Source organism: Somniosus microcephalus, chromosome 2 (assembly GCF_052327205.1).
Source record: "Somniosus microcephalus isolate GS21.2 chromosome 2, FLI_Smic_1.0, whole genome shotgun sequence".
Taxonomy (NCBI): Eukaryota; Metazoa; Chordata; class Chondrichthyes; order Squaliformes; family Somniosidae; genus Somniosus; species Somniosus microcephalus.
The window spans coordinates 127,899,715-127,916,829 of NC_140988.1; the positions used below are offsets into that span (position 1 = coordinate 127,899,715).

The 17,115-nt window shown below is 45.2% G+C and overlaps 1 protein-coding gene across 5 annotated transcripts in view; it reads right to left on the reverse strand.

Annotated features, from left to right (window-relative positions):
- Positions 1-17,115, reverse strand: part of LOC147122945 (5'-3' DNA helicase ZGRF1-like) — a 153,938-nt gene that overhangs the window by 31,342 nt on the left and 105,481 nt on the right. For all 5 annotated transcript variants that reach the window (XM_085962226.1, XM_085962225.1, XM_085962229.1 and 2 more), the window contains 4 exons: positions 16,515-16,638; positions 12,980-13,156; positions 4,028-4,162; positions 1,925-2,189 (listed from right to left, as the gene is read on the reverse strand). In XM_085962226.1, coding sequence (XP_085818352.1) covers positions 1,925-2,189; positions 4,028-4,162; positions 12,980-13,156; positions 16,515-16,638 — 701 coding nt within the window. The remainder of the gene's footprint in view (positions 1-1,924; positions 2,190-4,027; positions 4,163-12,979; positions 13,157-16,514; positions 16,639-17,115) is intronic.

A 17,115-nucleotide genomic window follows, 5' to 3' on the forward strand; every position in this document is an offset into this window, starting at 1 on the left:
GCTCCATAATGTGACATCAGCCAATCTAAATATTTTAGTAGCAGTCACGCCACGTAGCTCATGACTCACTGGGCGTGCCATAGAATCAGAATATTGGGCACCAGCAGCCAAAGCCCAGTGATTGTCCTTTGATTGATTACTGCAAATTTGGGGGCAAGAAAAGTCAGTGAAATTTAAGTCCCTTTGCAGTATTTGGCCATTGGAGTCCTCAAAAAACAAAACTGAGGCAGCAAAAAAGGATGATCCTATATAAAATAGTCAATAACAAGCAAGAATGTCTTCCTCAGCTCCTGCTGTTAATGTGGCTTCGTGACTAGAGCGTTGCTCAGGTGCTTCAGTTGTATTATGGGAAGGACTTCTCATTTAAGTAAAACTTCAAGCCACCAAGAGCCTTGCAGACAGTGGACAAGCTCGAAGTGTGCACTACACATTCCCACTGCATTATTGGTAGGTATGCTTTTCAGGGACAGGCCTCTGCACCCAATAATATGGGGAGCTGGTCACTTTTCTGCTATCTATCCTTCTTTAAACTGACTACCCAAAGTGAAGGGTTATTGCCTATACATCCTGACACCAACATGGTCAAAACAGTAAAGAAAATAGACATGATGGTTCTGAAATTCCTTGAAGGATCTGGTGGCCCCCAGCTGTAACTTTGGTAGAGACCAGCCGAACCCTCAGAGAAACACACGAACAGCTGAAAATGGCCGTTCACGCCGCTTCTCCGGGGATTCTACCAGTCTCCCACCGAAGTTACAACAGGAGGCCAGAAGACCCGTGTAGAATTTCAGGGCATTTCAGGAGGTAGTAAGGTTAGGTGATGCTGAGATTGGATTTTAAAAGCCTTAAGACTTTGGAAAGAAGAAAAGACTGAGGGAGGTAAGTAGTTCCATGGTTTTGAGCTCTGGGAAAGAATGAGCTTATGTAGGAGACTGTGCGAAGTCTAGATCTCAACACTGTGGGGACAGAGAGAGAAGTACCTGCAGCAAGGAACATTTGAAGCTTAGAAGGAACAGAAAAGAGGTCCATGGACCATAATAGCACTGATAAACTACAGAAGGGCAAGAAAAGTTGTGACAGAAAGGGAAAGGTTGAAGGATTCTTTTTGAGGAAGTAAGATACCAAATAGGATGAAATTTTCAGAGACCTTGTGCCACTGGTGGGACCTCACACACAGCCAATTGTTTATCGGAAAATCAAGGATGCATTGTCCACGATTTTCCAACCATTAATGAACTTCAATAAACTACGGAAAGCTGTTTGACAAGGTGTACTTAGATTTTCATTAAAGCCTTTGCCAAGCATCTGCAGAAAGGCTGTTACAAGCTTAAAGCATTGGGGATTCAAGGAATGGACAAGAAATTTGAAGGTTAGGAAGCGCAGGTACATTTTAGGAAAGTGATTTCACGGCCAGGGGAAGAACCATATGGATTGTCCCAGCAATAGGGGTTGAGATCTTCAGTTTTGCATTAACAAGTTTGATTAAGAAGCTCAATGCAAACTAGTCAAATTCACAGATAATACCAAACTAGGAGGAACAGTTCAATCTCAGAAGACAGCTTGGGAACTACAAAATGAATTAAATAAAATATGTATCAGGAGGTTCAGCGGTAGATGAAGTTTAATCCAGACAACTGTAAAGCACTGCACAATAGAAGGAAAGAACATTTTGTGACTTAAGATAAAACAGTAATAACATAATATAATAGGAAGGGTATTGGGCTATTTCAAAGTACCAGAACTTAGAACATACAGTTTAACGCGACACTCACTGTTAGCTAAACTATTCTAGCATATTTTCTATGCTTTGAAGCATCGAACAAAAGTTTTTATCTGCACAATAGTGCAAATAAAGTCAAACTTCAATACAGAGTGCAGGATTTTTTTCCTAATCTGATATATTTCTGTTTCTGACACATCTTACCTTCACAGTGATGAATAACTCGTTCCCACAGTCTGTTGTTTCTAAGACAGGTCAGACTGCCTACTATCAGCAAGTGTCTTTTCCCTCTGGTAAGTGCAACGTTCATTCGCTTCTCAGAGTCTATAAACCCAACCTGTCGAGTCCTCACACAAGACAAGACAATAATCTCCTTTTCTGCTCCCTGGAAAGCATCCACTGTTGAAACCTGAACAGCTTTAATCTCAGCTAGGTCACATTGTGCAGTATAGTTAAGTAATCCACATAACTGAGTGCATAAAAAAGAAAAAGAACTGTAAATTGGCACTTCTTTCATTGGTAAAGACATTATTGTCAATGAATTCTTGCAAAGAATACATGCTTGCATGAAACAAATAGAAACTGTTACAAACAAAGTAGGTTGAGGGATGATAAAACCCAATTTACAATGTCTAAAACATTAACCTTTAAAGCCGATAGCTAAAAACTATTTTCTAAAAATCAAAATCTCAGAGCAAGGAACATGTGCAAATGTTACATATTCATTCCACTGATGCCATCAGGGATTCACAGCAGGGAACACAAAATAAATTACAATCATCACAAAAATAATAATCGCACCTCTTTCATGCAAAATAGCATGCAGTGCTTTATGCCTGTTATGTGGCCATCAGAAACAAACCTTAGAAACACAACACAATTTTTTTTTTATTTTTTTTTTAAAAAGACAGACAACTGGGTCCTTCTTATAGCTCAGTGGGTAACTGCACTGCCTAGTCAGAGTCATGAAGTTCAGGAAAATCCTACAATTCTTCCTTAGCCTATTAGCTGATTTCACCTAGGGCATGGTGGAGACCTTAGAAAATAAGTGTTCTCACTCCTGACTGACCCGTGCTAGAAAGTGTTCAATCATGAATGTTGCAGGGGAAGGGGGTGCAAGGATATGGCTAGGGTATTTTACTCTCTACAATTAAATAACCTGTCAAACCTCACATTTAGGGCTCACATGAAGAATGGCTACTTGGGCAAGGTACTAGCAGGCAGCCTGTGTTCATGGAGCCAAAAGCTCAGCATGAACTACTGCTTTCAAATGGAACAGAGACAACCAGATGGAGAAAAAAATGTTAGGAATGAGTTGAAAGCTAGAACAATGTATAAATTGCCCAAGTGTTGTTCTCATGTTTATGAATCCATCTAAACCCTTCAATTGTATAATGCTCCATGACACTTTGTAGTTCATTTTATATTGTTCCTTGCATGGCAGGAAAGTGACACTCCAACATAGACCTAAGACCCATGGGAACTGTAAGATAGTGTATAATAGGTTAACAGTTTGGCATAGGTAAAGGCGGTCATCGGATTGTTAGCATAGAAAGCTACAGTAAAGATGGATATTTCGTACTCCCTGATGGGTACATACTTATGAGTATATAGACATATAAATTTTCTTGTACTTTCTGTTGATATTTAATAAATCAACAAGTTAATTTATCTCAGATGTCGGAACCTATTTAATTTAGCTTGACCTACTCGATTAATCCAACAAGAACCACTCTCTGAGATTTTTTTCACCAGTTGTCACTGGTCCTTATTTGAGGGATGCGTATGTTTTCTGCTGCCTTTGATGGTATGTACCTATATTATTAGAGGCATGGGATTTGCCTTGATTATATCAATAGTGTGCTGTTTGAGACAGAAGCACATTATCAATATAAAAATACTTTGGAAGTCAAACTTATTGTCACTAAACCTGCCTTGTGATGTAGAGGAGTCTGGATTTACCCGTTACCTATTACAGATAAAGCTGGAATTGGCTCTTCCTCAGGTTTCTTGGGAATATGTCCAATCCAACAAAACTATCTATCCATAAATGTTCAACTTACCTCCATCTTTTGGATTTAGTCATGTTCTGTTATTCCCACTACATTGTAGATCCTTACTGCCACAGCAGTCTGACATCTTATTTCTAATGCTTATGGCATTCATGCATGTACATCTTACTATAGATTTACCTCCCATTACAAAAGTTACAGCTAAAAGATATACCACTTACTCCAATTTACCAGGAGCAAAGTTGCAGAAGATTCACTAGTACAAATGTAAATAGAATAAATGTATCTTAATCACCTTGTGCATCTGAGATTTGTATAATGTTATCACCCCAATCATAGACCCTTTAATTCCACTAGCTATCAGGGACTGGATAAGTTTTGCAGTGAATGTTGCTTCCCCCAGATTGTGGCAGCTGCCATCCGTCTCCAGCTAGATAGAACAAAACATAAATTGCATTATAATGAAATTATGCAACATTTATATTTTGTACACTCCATAAGAATTGTTAGTATTTGTACCAAGCTGCTGAGACATCAGAGGTAAGGTAAATTTCTCCCCTATTATTTAAACTTTCATCTTCAATAATTGACACCACAATGTGTGAAAGATTGTTTAAATTGTGCTTTTTCCCCCCACATTAAGCTCTCTCAGTTAGATTGAATGTAAGCTTTAAGCCAAATATCCTATACAATTTTTTGTTCAAAAACAGGAGGGGCACGAGAGTGGCCCAAGCTGGCTTGACATTCAATTTTCACTACCTCCGTGTGGGGAAGCGGCACTTTTCCATTCAGCAGCAACTCAATGACTTAGGCAAAATCAGAATTGTTATGTGGGTATATAGCAAACGTGAACCTGTGTGTCTGATTACTCCACAACACTCTTACACATATGTATGGTATTCCCACAGTGCTGCTTACTGATTGGGGAAAGACACATTCATTTAAATACTTTATTTAATTACCAATGATGGTCTTAAATTGGCACAAACACTCCCAGGACAATTCACAGTATCATGCCGACACACAGCTTCCCGTAATTAATTGGCCCCATCATTCATATACCCTATAGATGTGACAGACATGAGGATAATGGATGCACTTTTAATTTCAGCATATCAAACATATCACAACCATTATGATTCATTTTGAAAGAGGTATTGAAATAGAGTTGTATTTTGCAGCTGTGCCCAGTTGCTTTACCAGATATGGGTACAGTAGTGCAGTGTTTACGATACTGGAGTAACAACACAGATGTTGAGAGTTCAAATCCCACCATGGCAATTGTGAAACTGAATTCAAATAAATATGGTAAATCATGGGCTGGCACCAGAATAAAATGACCATGCAGTTCTTGTACTGTTGTAAAAACCCAACTGGTTCACTAATGTCCTTTAAGGAAAGGGAGTCTGCCAGTCTGGCCTACATGTGATTCTAGTCCCACACTAATGGCCTCTAAGGCAATCAATATGGTCTTGCCAGTGTTGCCCACATGCTGACAACAACACATCAAGTATCTTTCTGGCGATTACAATAGTTAAAGTTACATATATATAAGTTAAGCACAGGAAATGTTATGCAGACTGCCCATGCATATCATGTGTGATTTGTTAGGGGTAGGTAGGAAGGTTGAAGTGGATATTCTGGAACTGGTATGGACAGAAAATCTGCTATCACTAAATCTCCTCTCTTAGGTGGCAAATCTAAGGTTAAACTATCCAGAAAAAAAAAGAGTAAATTTTAACAATGGTTACTCCTGATGGAGAGCTTCACCCATCAGCAGCACAACCACAAATTCAAGTATGTGCTCCAACAGGCAAAGCTCCACACCAGGAGCACGTTTGTAAAATTTACTGCAAAGCAGTGGCTATATTCCTCTGCTCCTATCAGTATGCAGTAAGTAGTCATCTCGCATACGTCTTCCTTTTTCTGTTTAGTAATCATGACACATAGCTGGCATGTTACATTGATTTCTTTCAGTATGGTTTTATTAATTCCTGGGAAGTAGTTAATTGCCCACATAGGGATTAATATGACAGCATCCAATTTGTGGTAAAAGTGTAACATTGTCCCTTCACCACTGCATTCACCAGATGAGCTACATGATATCACCCATCTAGCACTGCAGAGAAGGCTTTAGTTTAGACTCGTAGTTCAGTTTTTTGACAAAGAGAACTGAAAAAGAGACCAAATAAGCACAAAGGCCACGATTTTGCTCACCTCGGCGGGTCCGTGGTGGGCGATGTTGGTGGCGGGTCCCAACCCCACTGCTGGCTCCATCCCGCTATGTGAAATGAATTTCCGTTGATGGGGCTTTTTAAGCCAGCCCAGCACGTTTCCCAGCCAATTAGAGGAAGTGGGTCTGGTGACGTCATTTGATGATGTGTCATCAGCTGGTTTCCTTAAAGGGACCATGTCCAAATTTATTTTGACATTTTGCTATCAGTGTTCTACAGTATTGAGGTGCTGCAAACATTGACAATTGCTGCACAAAGGCACAGGGCTGCACCCAGGCTCTCCCATGACTCCCTCCATATGCTTATGGAGGGAGTCACACCACGCAGGGAAGTCCTCTTCCTTTCCTATGGGCGGAAGAGACCTCCCCAAGAGATCAACACAGCCTGGTTGCACATTGCAGAGGAGGGCACAAGTAGGGATGTGGTCAGGAGGACCTGGGTGCAGTGCCGCAAACATTTCAATTATCTCATTAGATCAGGAAACGTTAGTACAAAGCCACACTCCACCTCATCCTGCTGTGCCTCTCATCACATCCCTGTCACTCTGCCTTCCCTACCCTACTCCTGCACATCCCAACTTACCTTGGACCTCCATCCATCCCTCTATCTATATTATCACATCCCCATCTCACTAGCCACCTCTCACACTTTCCCTCATCCTAGTGCAATCATACCAACTAACAACACACAAGGGTAGGCAGAATGCCTAATTCAAGGGTTGTTACGAGAGATTACACAAATTAGGGTTGTATTCCCTAGAATTTAGAAAGTTAAGGGGTGATCTGATCGAAGTTTTCAGGATATTAAGGGGAACAGATAGGGTAGATAGAGAGAAACTATTTCCGCTGGTTGGGGATTCTAGGGCTAGGAGACCACATAAAGGGTGGTAAAAGTTTGGAACTCTCTTCCGCAAACGGCAATTGGTGCTAGATCAATTGTTCATTTTAGATCGGAGATTGATAGCTTTTTGTTAACCATAGGTATTAAGGGATATGGGCCAAAGGCAGGTATATGGAGTTAGATCACAGATCAGCCATGATCTCATCGAAATGGCGGAACAGGCTCGAGGGGTTGAATGGCCTACCCTTATTCCTATGTACTTGGGTGTTTTATGCAGTGTTTATTATGTAAAGTTTCTGTTAATGTGGTGTCAAACACTGAAACCTTTATTTTCAACGCTTTGCGTTCTTGGACAGATTTTTGTGCACCTTTGGAAGTGGTTTAGTGAGTTGCAGTGAATGGTGAGACATAATGGTACCCCCCGCAATGGTGATGAGTGTGAAAGGAATGGCTTGGGCATTGTAGGGATGCTTTATGGTGTTGGTGTGGGGTGGTACCAACCTGGCGCATCATGCGGCAGCCAGGGTGTACAGTGGCAAGTGAAGTAAATCTGGCCTTGGTGAGGCCATCCCTGCCCTCCCGGGCAGCAATGTGGTTGGGTGCTGATGCCCTCTGTCCTGTGCAGCATCAGTTGATTGCAAAGAAGGTTGGTGTTGTTGTTGGTACTGCTGGTGTTAGGGCTGATCGTGGTAAGATTCTGAGGACCAAGGTGAGAGAGTATAAAGGACACCCATGCTGATGGAATAGATGGCAGGTGAAGTAGAGATGACTGAAGCGATCTGTCAATGGTGAGAGAGGTAATGAGGTCAGACTGGATGGAGACTTATGTAAAGCCTTGCAGCATGCTGAATCTATTGTGGAAATGGAGTGCGGAATAGCTTGTGGCTGAGGGAAGATATCTCTAAGGTGGGAGCTTTTACTTTACATTGGAAGCTGTCAATTCATCAGCTGATTCAATGGCCACTGAACTCCTGCTTCAGCTTGACAGAAGTGGTCCACAACCAACATGTACGAGCTGTCAAATGCAAAAGGTAAGCTGAAAATCATTCTTAAGTGGCTCTAAACAAGCCACTAATTACCTGAATTGAGTCAGCCGCCGCTGCCTGTTGGGTCTGCTCAGAGCTCCTGGCCCGCTGTCAAAACTATCAAATTTCCCACCCAACCCGCCACCATCCCGCCCGCTGGCCCCCCGGAAAATTCCGGCCAAAGTAACTGCATACACAGAAACTGATGAAGCACCCAGTAATCTTGGTTGGAGAAAAGGGAACTATGATGTGAAAGGTTAACTACCTTTAACTAATTTATCCTCATTCATTTACCCTGCACTGCTTTGCAGTAAATTTTACCAATGTATGACAACAACAAAGATAAATAACTTCATAACTCAGTTTTGTTTGGCTAACCTGGAGCAATAAAGCCCAGCAGTGCTCAATAGCTTCAGCCTTTAGGTCAAAGCACAATGCTTCGGAAAAAAATTATTCTACTTGGCTCCCTTGCAGTTAGTGTTGAGAGAAAGATAGCTCTAGGATATAACAGGGTCTTTACCTTACTTGATAAATTCAAACAGATCAGAACTAAGAAATACTTTCTCCTATCCATTTGGCCAAACTCTGCTTGGTAAAGAATTTACCAAATACTTTTATTTCCAATTGTAACAAAAAATAGATAATAAATAAAGAGCATGTGCTGATGAATCTCTTTGGTTGGCTTACAAAACACAGTAAAAACATATGCAAAATAACACTTTGGGGGAGAAATTCAGTTGGTTGCGCCACCCGTTAGCGCCTTAAGAGGGCGATAAGTGGGGCGTGAGGCGGCTAGCGCCCGGGCGCGGCGAAACCGGCGCCTCTCGCGAAATTGAGCGGACATTTAGCGGCGGCGCTAATCCGCAACGCCCGCTCAGCTGCGCGCGCAGATCCTGATGTCATTTCATGGTGGAACACTCTTGGGGCGCCCCGGACCGGAAATTCAGTGGCGCCCCCCTCCTTTCCGCCTGTCGCTCTCAGCAACTGGTTGACTGGAACGGTTCCCAGTCGCTGTGGGGCTGGGGGGGGCGCTATTTAAAGGGGGCTCTTCCTGGCTTCTTTGTGGTAGGCATTTTTGGACCACTCCTTCTGTGAGAGAGAGAGAGAGAGATTTGCAGAGAGACAAAGGGAGAGAGATTTCTGCATTGAGTCAGCGCTCGCAGAGGTACTTTTGGCTTCTGACCAGAACTTTGTAGTTGGTTTGCTTTTTCACTGGCATAACCTTGAGTGGCCACATACTATGGGGGCTGCAATGGGTGGGAACGTTGGGCTTCTCCATTACATTGAGAGGACGCAGAGACGCCGAGAGAGAGTGCCAATCATGGCCAGACGGAGGCGGGCCAAGAGGCGTCGGCACACGAGACCTTACCGTCCCAGGGTTTTCCGCCAACAGTTCTCATACCTCAACATGTCTGAGGAGCAGTGTTTTTGGAGGCTGCGATTCAGCAGGGAGGTGGTCACTGAGCTCTGCCACCTGCTTCAGCCAGATCTGCAGCCTCAACTGAGGAGCAGGACGTCTCTGTCGGTGGCAGTGAAGGTCACAGTGGCTCTCTACTTCTATGCCACCGGCTCCTTTCAATCCGCTACTGAGGACATTGCCAATATCTCCCAGTTCGCGGTGCATTGCTGCATCTGTCAAGTCACGAATGCCCTCTTTAAAAGGAGACGTCAGTACATTTCCTTCCCCATGACCCCGGACAAGCAGCAAGAGCGCGCAATGGGATTTGCAAGAATAGCGGGCTTCCCCATGGTCCAGGGCGCCATTGACTGCACGCACGTGGCTTTGCGGGCGCCGCAAGAGAATGCCGAGGATTACCGCAACCGGAAGGGGTCCCATTCGTTGAACGTCCAGTTGGTCTGTGACCACAGACAGCGGATAGTCGCTGTCAATGCCCGCTTTCCAGGCAGCAGCCACGATGCCTTCATCCTGCGCCAGACTTCTGTGGCAGACCTTTTCAAGGCCCCGGCTCACCCAGGAGGCTGGCTTCTCGGGGACAAGGGCTATCCTCTGTGCACCTGGCTGATGACCCCGCTCCGTTTGCCCAGCACCCCTGCTGAAGAACGATACAATGAGAGCCATCAAGCGACCAGGAACATCATTGAGCACACAATCGGCGTGTTCAAGCAACGGTTCCACTGTCTGGACCATTCCGGAGGAGCCCTTCAGTACTCACCTGAGCGAGTCTCCCATTTCGTTGTTGTGTGCTGCATGCTGCATAACCTGGCAATCCTCAGGACTCAGCTACTGCCACCAGACATTGGAGCACCAGCAGAGGAGGAGGAGCACCAAGACGGGAGGGAGGCACAAAGTGCAAGGGTCGTCCGTCAGCAGCTTATAGCAAGTCGGTTCTAGGCCCCCTCTGAGGGAATGGCTTCTGCCATTCATAGAACATGAATGGAACTGTGCCGCAACCCCTAAGCCGGTCAAGGCAACAAATACTTCAAAGAGCAAACATACACACTCTGAATAAAGACACTTCTTTATTTAACAAACTGTGTGCCCTTCCCGCATGACAAAGTAATAGAGAGAAACCCCAAAAAAAGCAGTCAGTCACATAACTGGCTCTCACAACCTGGAGACAATGAACAAAACAGTAACCAAAAAATGACCACGATCCTTGGCCTTCAATAAAACATTTAACAGCATTTTGCCACACCTCCTACTTTTTGTCCTTCGAGGGTGATCTGCTTCGCTTGCGAGATTCGCCCCTTCCCACCCTGCAGCTCCTCCGCAATGGGACCCCAGTGGCTGCAGCAAGGCTGAGGGAAGGCTGCTGAGTGTCAGAAACTGAGTCGGCAGATGCCCTTGAGGGACGGCCTGGACCAGCTCTGGGCCTGGAGGGTCCGACTGCTGACTGCTCCAACTCTGCATGGGCGGCAGCAGTCTGTCCTACAGGTGGTGGCAGCTGCAGTGGAGAAGTGACAGTGTTGGCAGCAGGAATGCTGTCATCCTGACAGAGGACAGCAGCTCCCTGGTCGGACGACACACGGCAGCACGCGGAGCAATCTGCTGAAGCACAGACTGCTGGCTTGCTGCGGCATGGAGGGCGCCCCGGCAATTCGTGCCCGATCCAGCGAGGCTGACAGCAGTCAGTGCTCGTGTGGCCTCAATCTGCGTCTGCATGAGACCCGCCACTGACTGCATTGCAGCACTAAGCACTTGCGTGGCAGCCGCCTGTGCTGCGCCGAAGTCCTGGACACTCCTTGCCAGTGGCGCGCTGAAGTCCTGGACACTCCTTGCCAGTGGCTCAATGGATTCGGGCATCCTTGCCACTGCAGCCATGAGCTCAGTGTGCCTGTGCTCCGCCTGGGTGCTCATTTCAGCGAGGAGCCGCACCTCTTCTGCGCTCACTGTAGCAGGACTCGAGGCCAGACTCTCCCTCCGGGGAGAAGGCCGCCGAGCTTCCCTACACCCCCCGCGTTGCTGCAGCCCGCTGGGCCCCGGAGCTTCACCCTCCTCAGACCATTCCCCCCTGCTCCCCTCCAGGGAAGACGTGTCCCCATTATGGCCATGGGCTGCCTCGGCTGAGGGTGGCACTGATGGTCCGGCTTCCTCCTCGTCGTCGCCTTCAGAGTCATTCAGTGGCAGCTTGAGGGCCCGCCTCCTCACCTGGCGAATCAGCATCTGAAAGCAGGGAGGTACAAGAGTGGCTTTAGCGTGAGGACAGGGTGGCAGCGAGGGAGTCATGAGTGCTGCAATGTACTGTATTGATTCGATAGTGGCAAAGGATGCTGGTGTGAGGCACAAGTGGAAGGAGAGAGGTCAAAAAGGTGATGACCTTACCATTGCTGTCCAGAACGGGGTCAGCATCTCCAGTGGCGACGGGGCCAATCATCTGGCCTGCCATAATCCGCTGGACTCGCTGCTCCAGATCGGTGAGGGCTTGAAGGTGAGGCCGGCCTCCCCCGGTCCGTTGCTGCTGCCTCCTGTTATGGGCCAGCTTGCCCTGCAAGAGAAAGGACGGGCTCCGAGTACAGTGTGAAGCCCTGATCTTGGCTGCACTGCCTCCCATGGTGGAATAGCCCTTACAGTGTGAAGCCCTGATCTTGGCTGCACTGCCTCCCATGGTGGAATAGCCCTTACAGTGTGCAGCCCTGATCTGGGCTGCACTGCCTCCCATGGTGGAATAGCCCTTACAGTGTGTAAAGTGCTGAATGTGAGTGTGAGTTTCATGAAAGGCCCATAGTTGTTGGATGAGGGCTGGGCATTGGGGCTTTCAGGACCCTTTGGCCATAAAGTGAGGTCGACATGCAGGGATGAAGAGGATTCTGAAAAGGGTACTCACCCGGACGACCCGAGTGAGGTCGTTGAACTTCTTCCTGCATTGCACAGGGGTCCTAGGCACCATGCTGCTGGAGGTCACTCGGTGAGCCACCTCCCTCCAAGCTCTGCGATAGTCGTTGGGCAGCGGCCTCCTGCCACTGTCCAGGAACAGGATAGATCGCCTGCACTCCACCATGCCAACCGGAACCTGCAAGGCCCCCTCGCTGAACCGCTGCGCTCGCTCCCTGGCCCTTTATATGGTCCTAGGCGTAAGAATGTGGCAGCAGGTCTGTCCAGGCCGAGAATCAGGGCTCCGATGCGCTGGGTGTGGCTGCAATCCAAGATGGAACCTCCCCTTTAAGAGCTGACTGGCGCCAGCGTGTCTGCGTGCAATCGCTAACTGGCCGCCCCTGCGCTGCGCCCGCCCTCGGTGGTAGCGCCTTGCTTCTCAGGCTTAGCACCTTAGGACAGTCGTGCAGCACCTGTTTTAGCGCTCCAAGCAAAATTTCGCGCCCGCTCGATACTTACGCCCCAAACGGGGCGATACTGAATTTCTCCCCCTTTCACTCCATAAAGGAAGCAGCAGTGGTTAAAATGTAGGAAGCACAATTTCCTGCAGCGAATAAACATTTGAAACAATTTTTAGCAAAAGCCACAGATGTAGTGTTGGAGTGTCTTGAAGGGAAGGCCTAGTATTAACTTGTTACTGTAACAGCTCCGAACAGAACTATCACAGTCTCCACTGGTAGTAGCAGTGTCCATGGTTATTAGAGTGGAAAAATGACCTCTATTTTTAGTTCCTCAGTATAATCCACTGAAAAAAGCTTTTTTTTAAAATCTGTGTAAAAACATTAAATTTGATGCACCCTCTGCGGAATATTTACCTGCTCACGTCCTTTAACATTGTAAAAGCAAAGAGTAGGCAACCAGTCTAATAGAGGATTTAGATTCGAAGCAGAAAGTCCGTCTATAAGATTTCCATCATAGAAGAGTTCATTGGTTATAGCACTTATAGTAGGATGGCATCTGTACTGAGTCCTAAGCATAATGGGATTATGGCCCTGGGGGACAGGGAGAGAAAAAAATCCAGAAAGATTATATTAACACAAACAAAATGTACTCACATGGATGGTTCATAGTTGCTTTCAAAGAATAGTAAAACATTTCTGTGTGACCAATACTGTGAATAATACAGTTTTATGTTCAGACGTGTGAATGCTAACAAAGAGCTAATCTGCTTTTTTTTAATGAACTAGAAAGAAGCACTTACCAAATGAAGTAAGGCAAAGCATGGACATCATTAATGTTGAACCTGTCCACCTTCTAAACAGAGTTCACATATTCCTTTTGTGCTTCATGTGCACTTGGCACAACTAGCACACATTACAAATACAATGTTGGGTGCAGCTGGTGTTGCTGTGCAGATTCCACAGCTGAGACAGTTGGCACAGACGGCAGACTACACCAATAAAACTGTGTGAACTCAGTCGGGAGTTAGTGCAGATTGCACAGAAAACATAATTGGGATTGCAAAGACACTTGGGACAGTTAGCACAGATGGTATGGGTAACTGTAGGACTCATAACTGTACTCATAACTGGTACAATTGGCTCGCATCATTTAATACATTAGGTGCAAAGAATATACAACTTCCTGCAACAGTTATTTTACTAATCATTCATAACTGTAAACCTGATTAAGTGGACAATTTTCTCATTGAAATATAGTTATCAGAACATGCAGATCAGCAAACTAGGAATACTGTAAAATCCAGGGTATGAACTGCACCTCATGTAGGTTTTCATGAGCTGTGGATTCAAGTGGGAAAAAAACCCAAACATTCACAGATATGACCAATACATAGGATTTGATGGTATCAGGTTGGTTATGTGGTTCCCTACACCATAGGTTTTTTAAATTAAAAAGCAGACCTATGCCTTGCATGGCCTTTATTTAGATTATATATAGGGGGGTCTTTGTAAACATCAGTTTGCACAACTGCTACTTAAAGAAGCTGAATGACCTAATATGATGGTGATCCTAATTGTGTGATTCAATTACCAAAAATCCTCAATCAATATTTATATATAACATGCTGATTGAATATGAAACAGTACCCCCTGCTACCTTGCCAGTAGCATCATGTTCACTGTGGGTGGAAACTACAGCTGCACAGTTCTGGCCTGTTGGAGTGTGATTTTACTGCACAAGGGCACAGTGGCAAACACAACAAGCTCGCTATTATGTAAAAAGCAAAACACTACAGATGCTGGAAATCTGAAATAAAAAGAGGAAGTGTTGGAAATACACAGCAGGTCAGTCAGCATCTATGAAGAGAACAGAAAATTAAACATTTTGGGTGCAGACCCTTCTCATAACATCCTAAAAATGTACTCCGACAACAAGTGTGAGGAGCTTATGCACTTCTTTATCTAAGATTGAGACCATCCGTTCAGCTGCCTCTGCCACTTCCCTTCCTTCCCCTAGCCCACCAGGCCAAACTTCCTCTAAGGTTCCACCTGCCCTAGCCCTGAACTCACATCTTTCTCCAGTTTCTCTCTGATCTCCCGCCATGACCTCTCTGCGCTCATCTTGTCCACGAGACCCACTTCCTGCTCCCTCAATCCTATTCCCACTAAACCGCTGACCACCCAACTTCCTTTTCTGGCTCCCATGTTAGCTGACATGGTTAATGGCCAGAGAATCACCTGCAATGGCTTCTCTTCCTGCTCCCGCATCGTTACCTCTGGTGTCCCCCGAGGATCTATCCTTGGCCCCCTCCTATTTTTCATCTACATGTTGCCCCTTGGTGACATCATCTGAAAACACAGGGTCAGTTTCCACATGTACGCTGACAGCACCCAACTCTATCTCACTAACCTCTTCTCTCGACTCCTCCACGGTCTCTAAATTGTCAGACTGCTTGTCCAACATACAATTCTGGATGAGCAGAAATTTTCTCCAATTAAATATTTGGAAGACCGAAACCATTGTTTTCAGTCCCCACCACAATCTCCGTTCCCTAGCCACAGACTCCATCCCTCTCCTTAACATCTGTCTGAGGCTGAACCACACGGTTCGTAACCTTGGTATCATATTTGACCCTGAAATGAGCTTTTGATCACATATCCGCATCATAACTAAGACCGCCTATTTCCACTTCCGTAACATCGCCCGTCTCTGCCCTTGCCTCAGCTCATCCGCTTCTGAAACCCTCATCCATGCCTTTGTTACCTCTAGACTTGACGATTCCAACACACTCCTGGCTGGCCTCCCACGTTCTACCCTACAAAATTCGACTGCCCGTGTCCTAACTCGCACCAAGTCCCGTTTACCCTTCACCCCTGTGCTCGCTGACCGACATTGGCTCCCGGTTAAGCAACACCTCGATTTCAAAATTCTCATCCTTGTTTTCAAATCCATCCATGGCCTCACCCCTCCCTATCTCTGTAACCTCCTCCAGTCCCTCAAAACCCCCACCCCAACAAGATATCTGCACTTCTCTAATTCTGCCCTCTTGAGCATCCCTGATTATAATCACTCAACCATTGGTGGCCGTGTCTTCTGTTGCCTAGACCCAAAGCTCTGGAATTCCCTCCCTAAACCTCTCCGCCTTTCTTTCATCCTTTTAAGACGCTCCTTAAAACCTACCTCTGACCAAGGTTTTTGTCATCTGCTCTAATTTCTCCTTAAGTGGCTCAGTGTCAATTTTTTTGTCTTATAACACTCCTGTGAAGCGCCTTGGGACATTTTACTACATTAAAGGCGCTATACAAATACAGTTGTGGTTGATGTACTTTTCTGTTCTCTCCAAACTTGCTGACTGACCCGCTATGTGTTCCCAGCATTTTCTGTTATTGTTTTCGGACTCACTATGATATCTATAACTACCTGATCCAGTGGCATGACAGAGGTAGCAGAGATTGGCAGAGTGTGTATTTTGATATAAATTAATTACAGGAAACTCTTTTTTATCCGGCACTGACGGGACCGGCGTGGTGCCAGTTTATCAAAAAGTCCGGATTACAGAGAGGTACAGTAAAAGGTACGAGAGCCCCGTACACAGCAACAGGTCCAGGCTTCCATGTTGCTTAGCAACAGGTGCAGGAACCCCGGCCACAAGATCCAGGCGTCCCTGTTGCTTAGCAGGATCCAGGAACGGCCACTAATATGAAGTAAAACTTACCTGAACCTACTCCTGAATTTTGCCGGTTAACAGAGATTTCCGGTTATTTTGGTGCCGGTAAATCGAGTTTCCTGTGTATATTTTTTTCATACATGCACCACTCTGAAGTGGGTTCATTAAGGTTAAAAAGTTTCAGGTTGAAATATGCTACACTGCTCCTTTAACTTGTGGATAGCCACAGTTCACAGTTATTTCCCTTAAATATGTCATTAACGATAAAGTAACTGCAGTACCATCAGGCACATTCTGTCAAAGAGAGTCTGCTCTAGGCCAGCGTCATGAGCACTTTCGGAGCCTTGTATAGTAGGCGGCAATTGCTTGGGGTCTCCAACAAGGATCAACTTTTCACATCCAAACCTGCAATGAAAGGCCAGTTTAATATTTCAAAATTACTTATATTGTGGCAATATGCATGACTGTGTTGCGTATTGCTAACTCAGACAATGAAGAGATTTTGATTTCTAACATCTAGTTCACTAGCTATTTCAATGCGTTATCAGAGGACAGTTTAATCACTAATTTGTCAACAAGACTGGAGAACATGTCCTGATCTAGTAAATAAACAGATCAGCAGAATTTGTCATCAAGAAGTGATTGTGTTAGTTTAAGTAGTGTCTACAAGAGGCTAAAATGTTTTGTAATCATTGCTGGGTCTTGTCAAATCAGGATATATATTTGTGAAAGATTGCTGATGTCTCCTATTAACTTTTAGAATTGTCCAACCTCATAATTCTTTGTATAGTGAAAATTACAGAGCATTTTCATCTGCACTAAGGAGTGCATATTACAAAGGTTCAAATGTTAATAACTGCAGCTTATGCTCATCATAGTTGA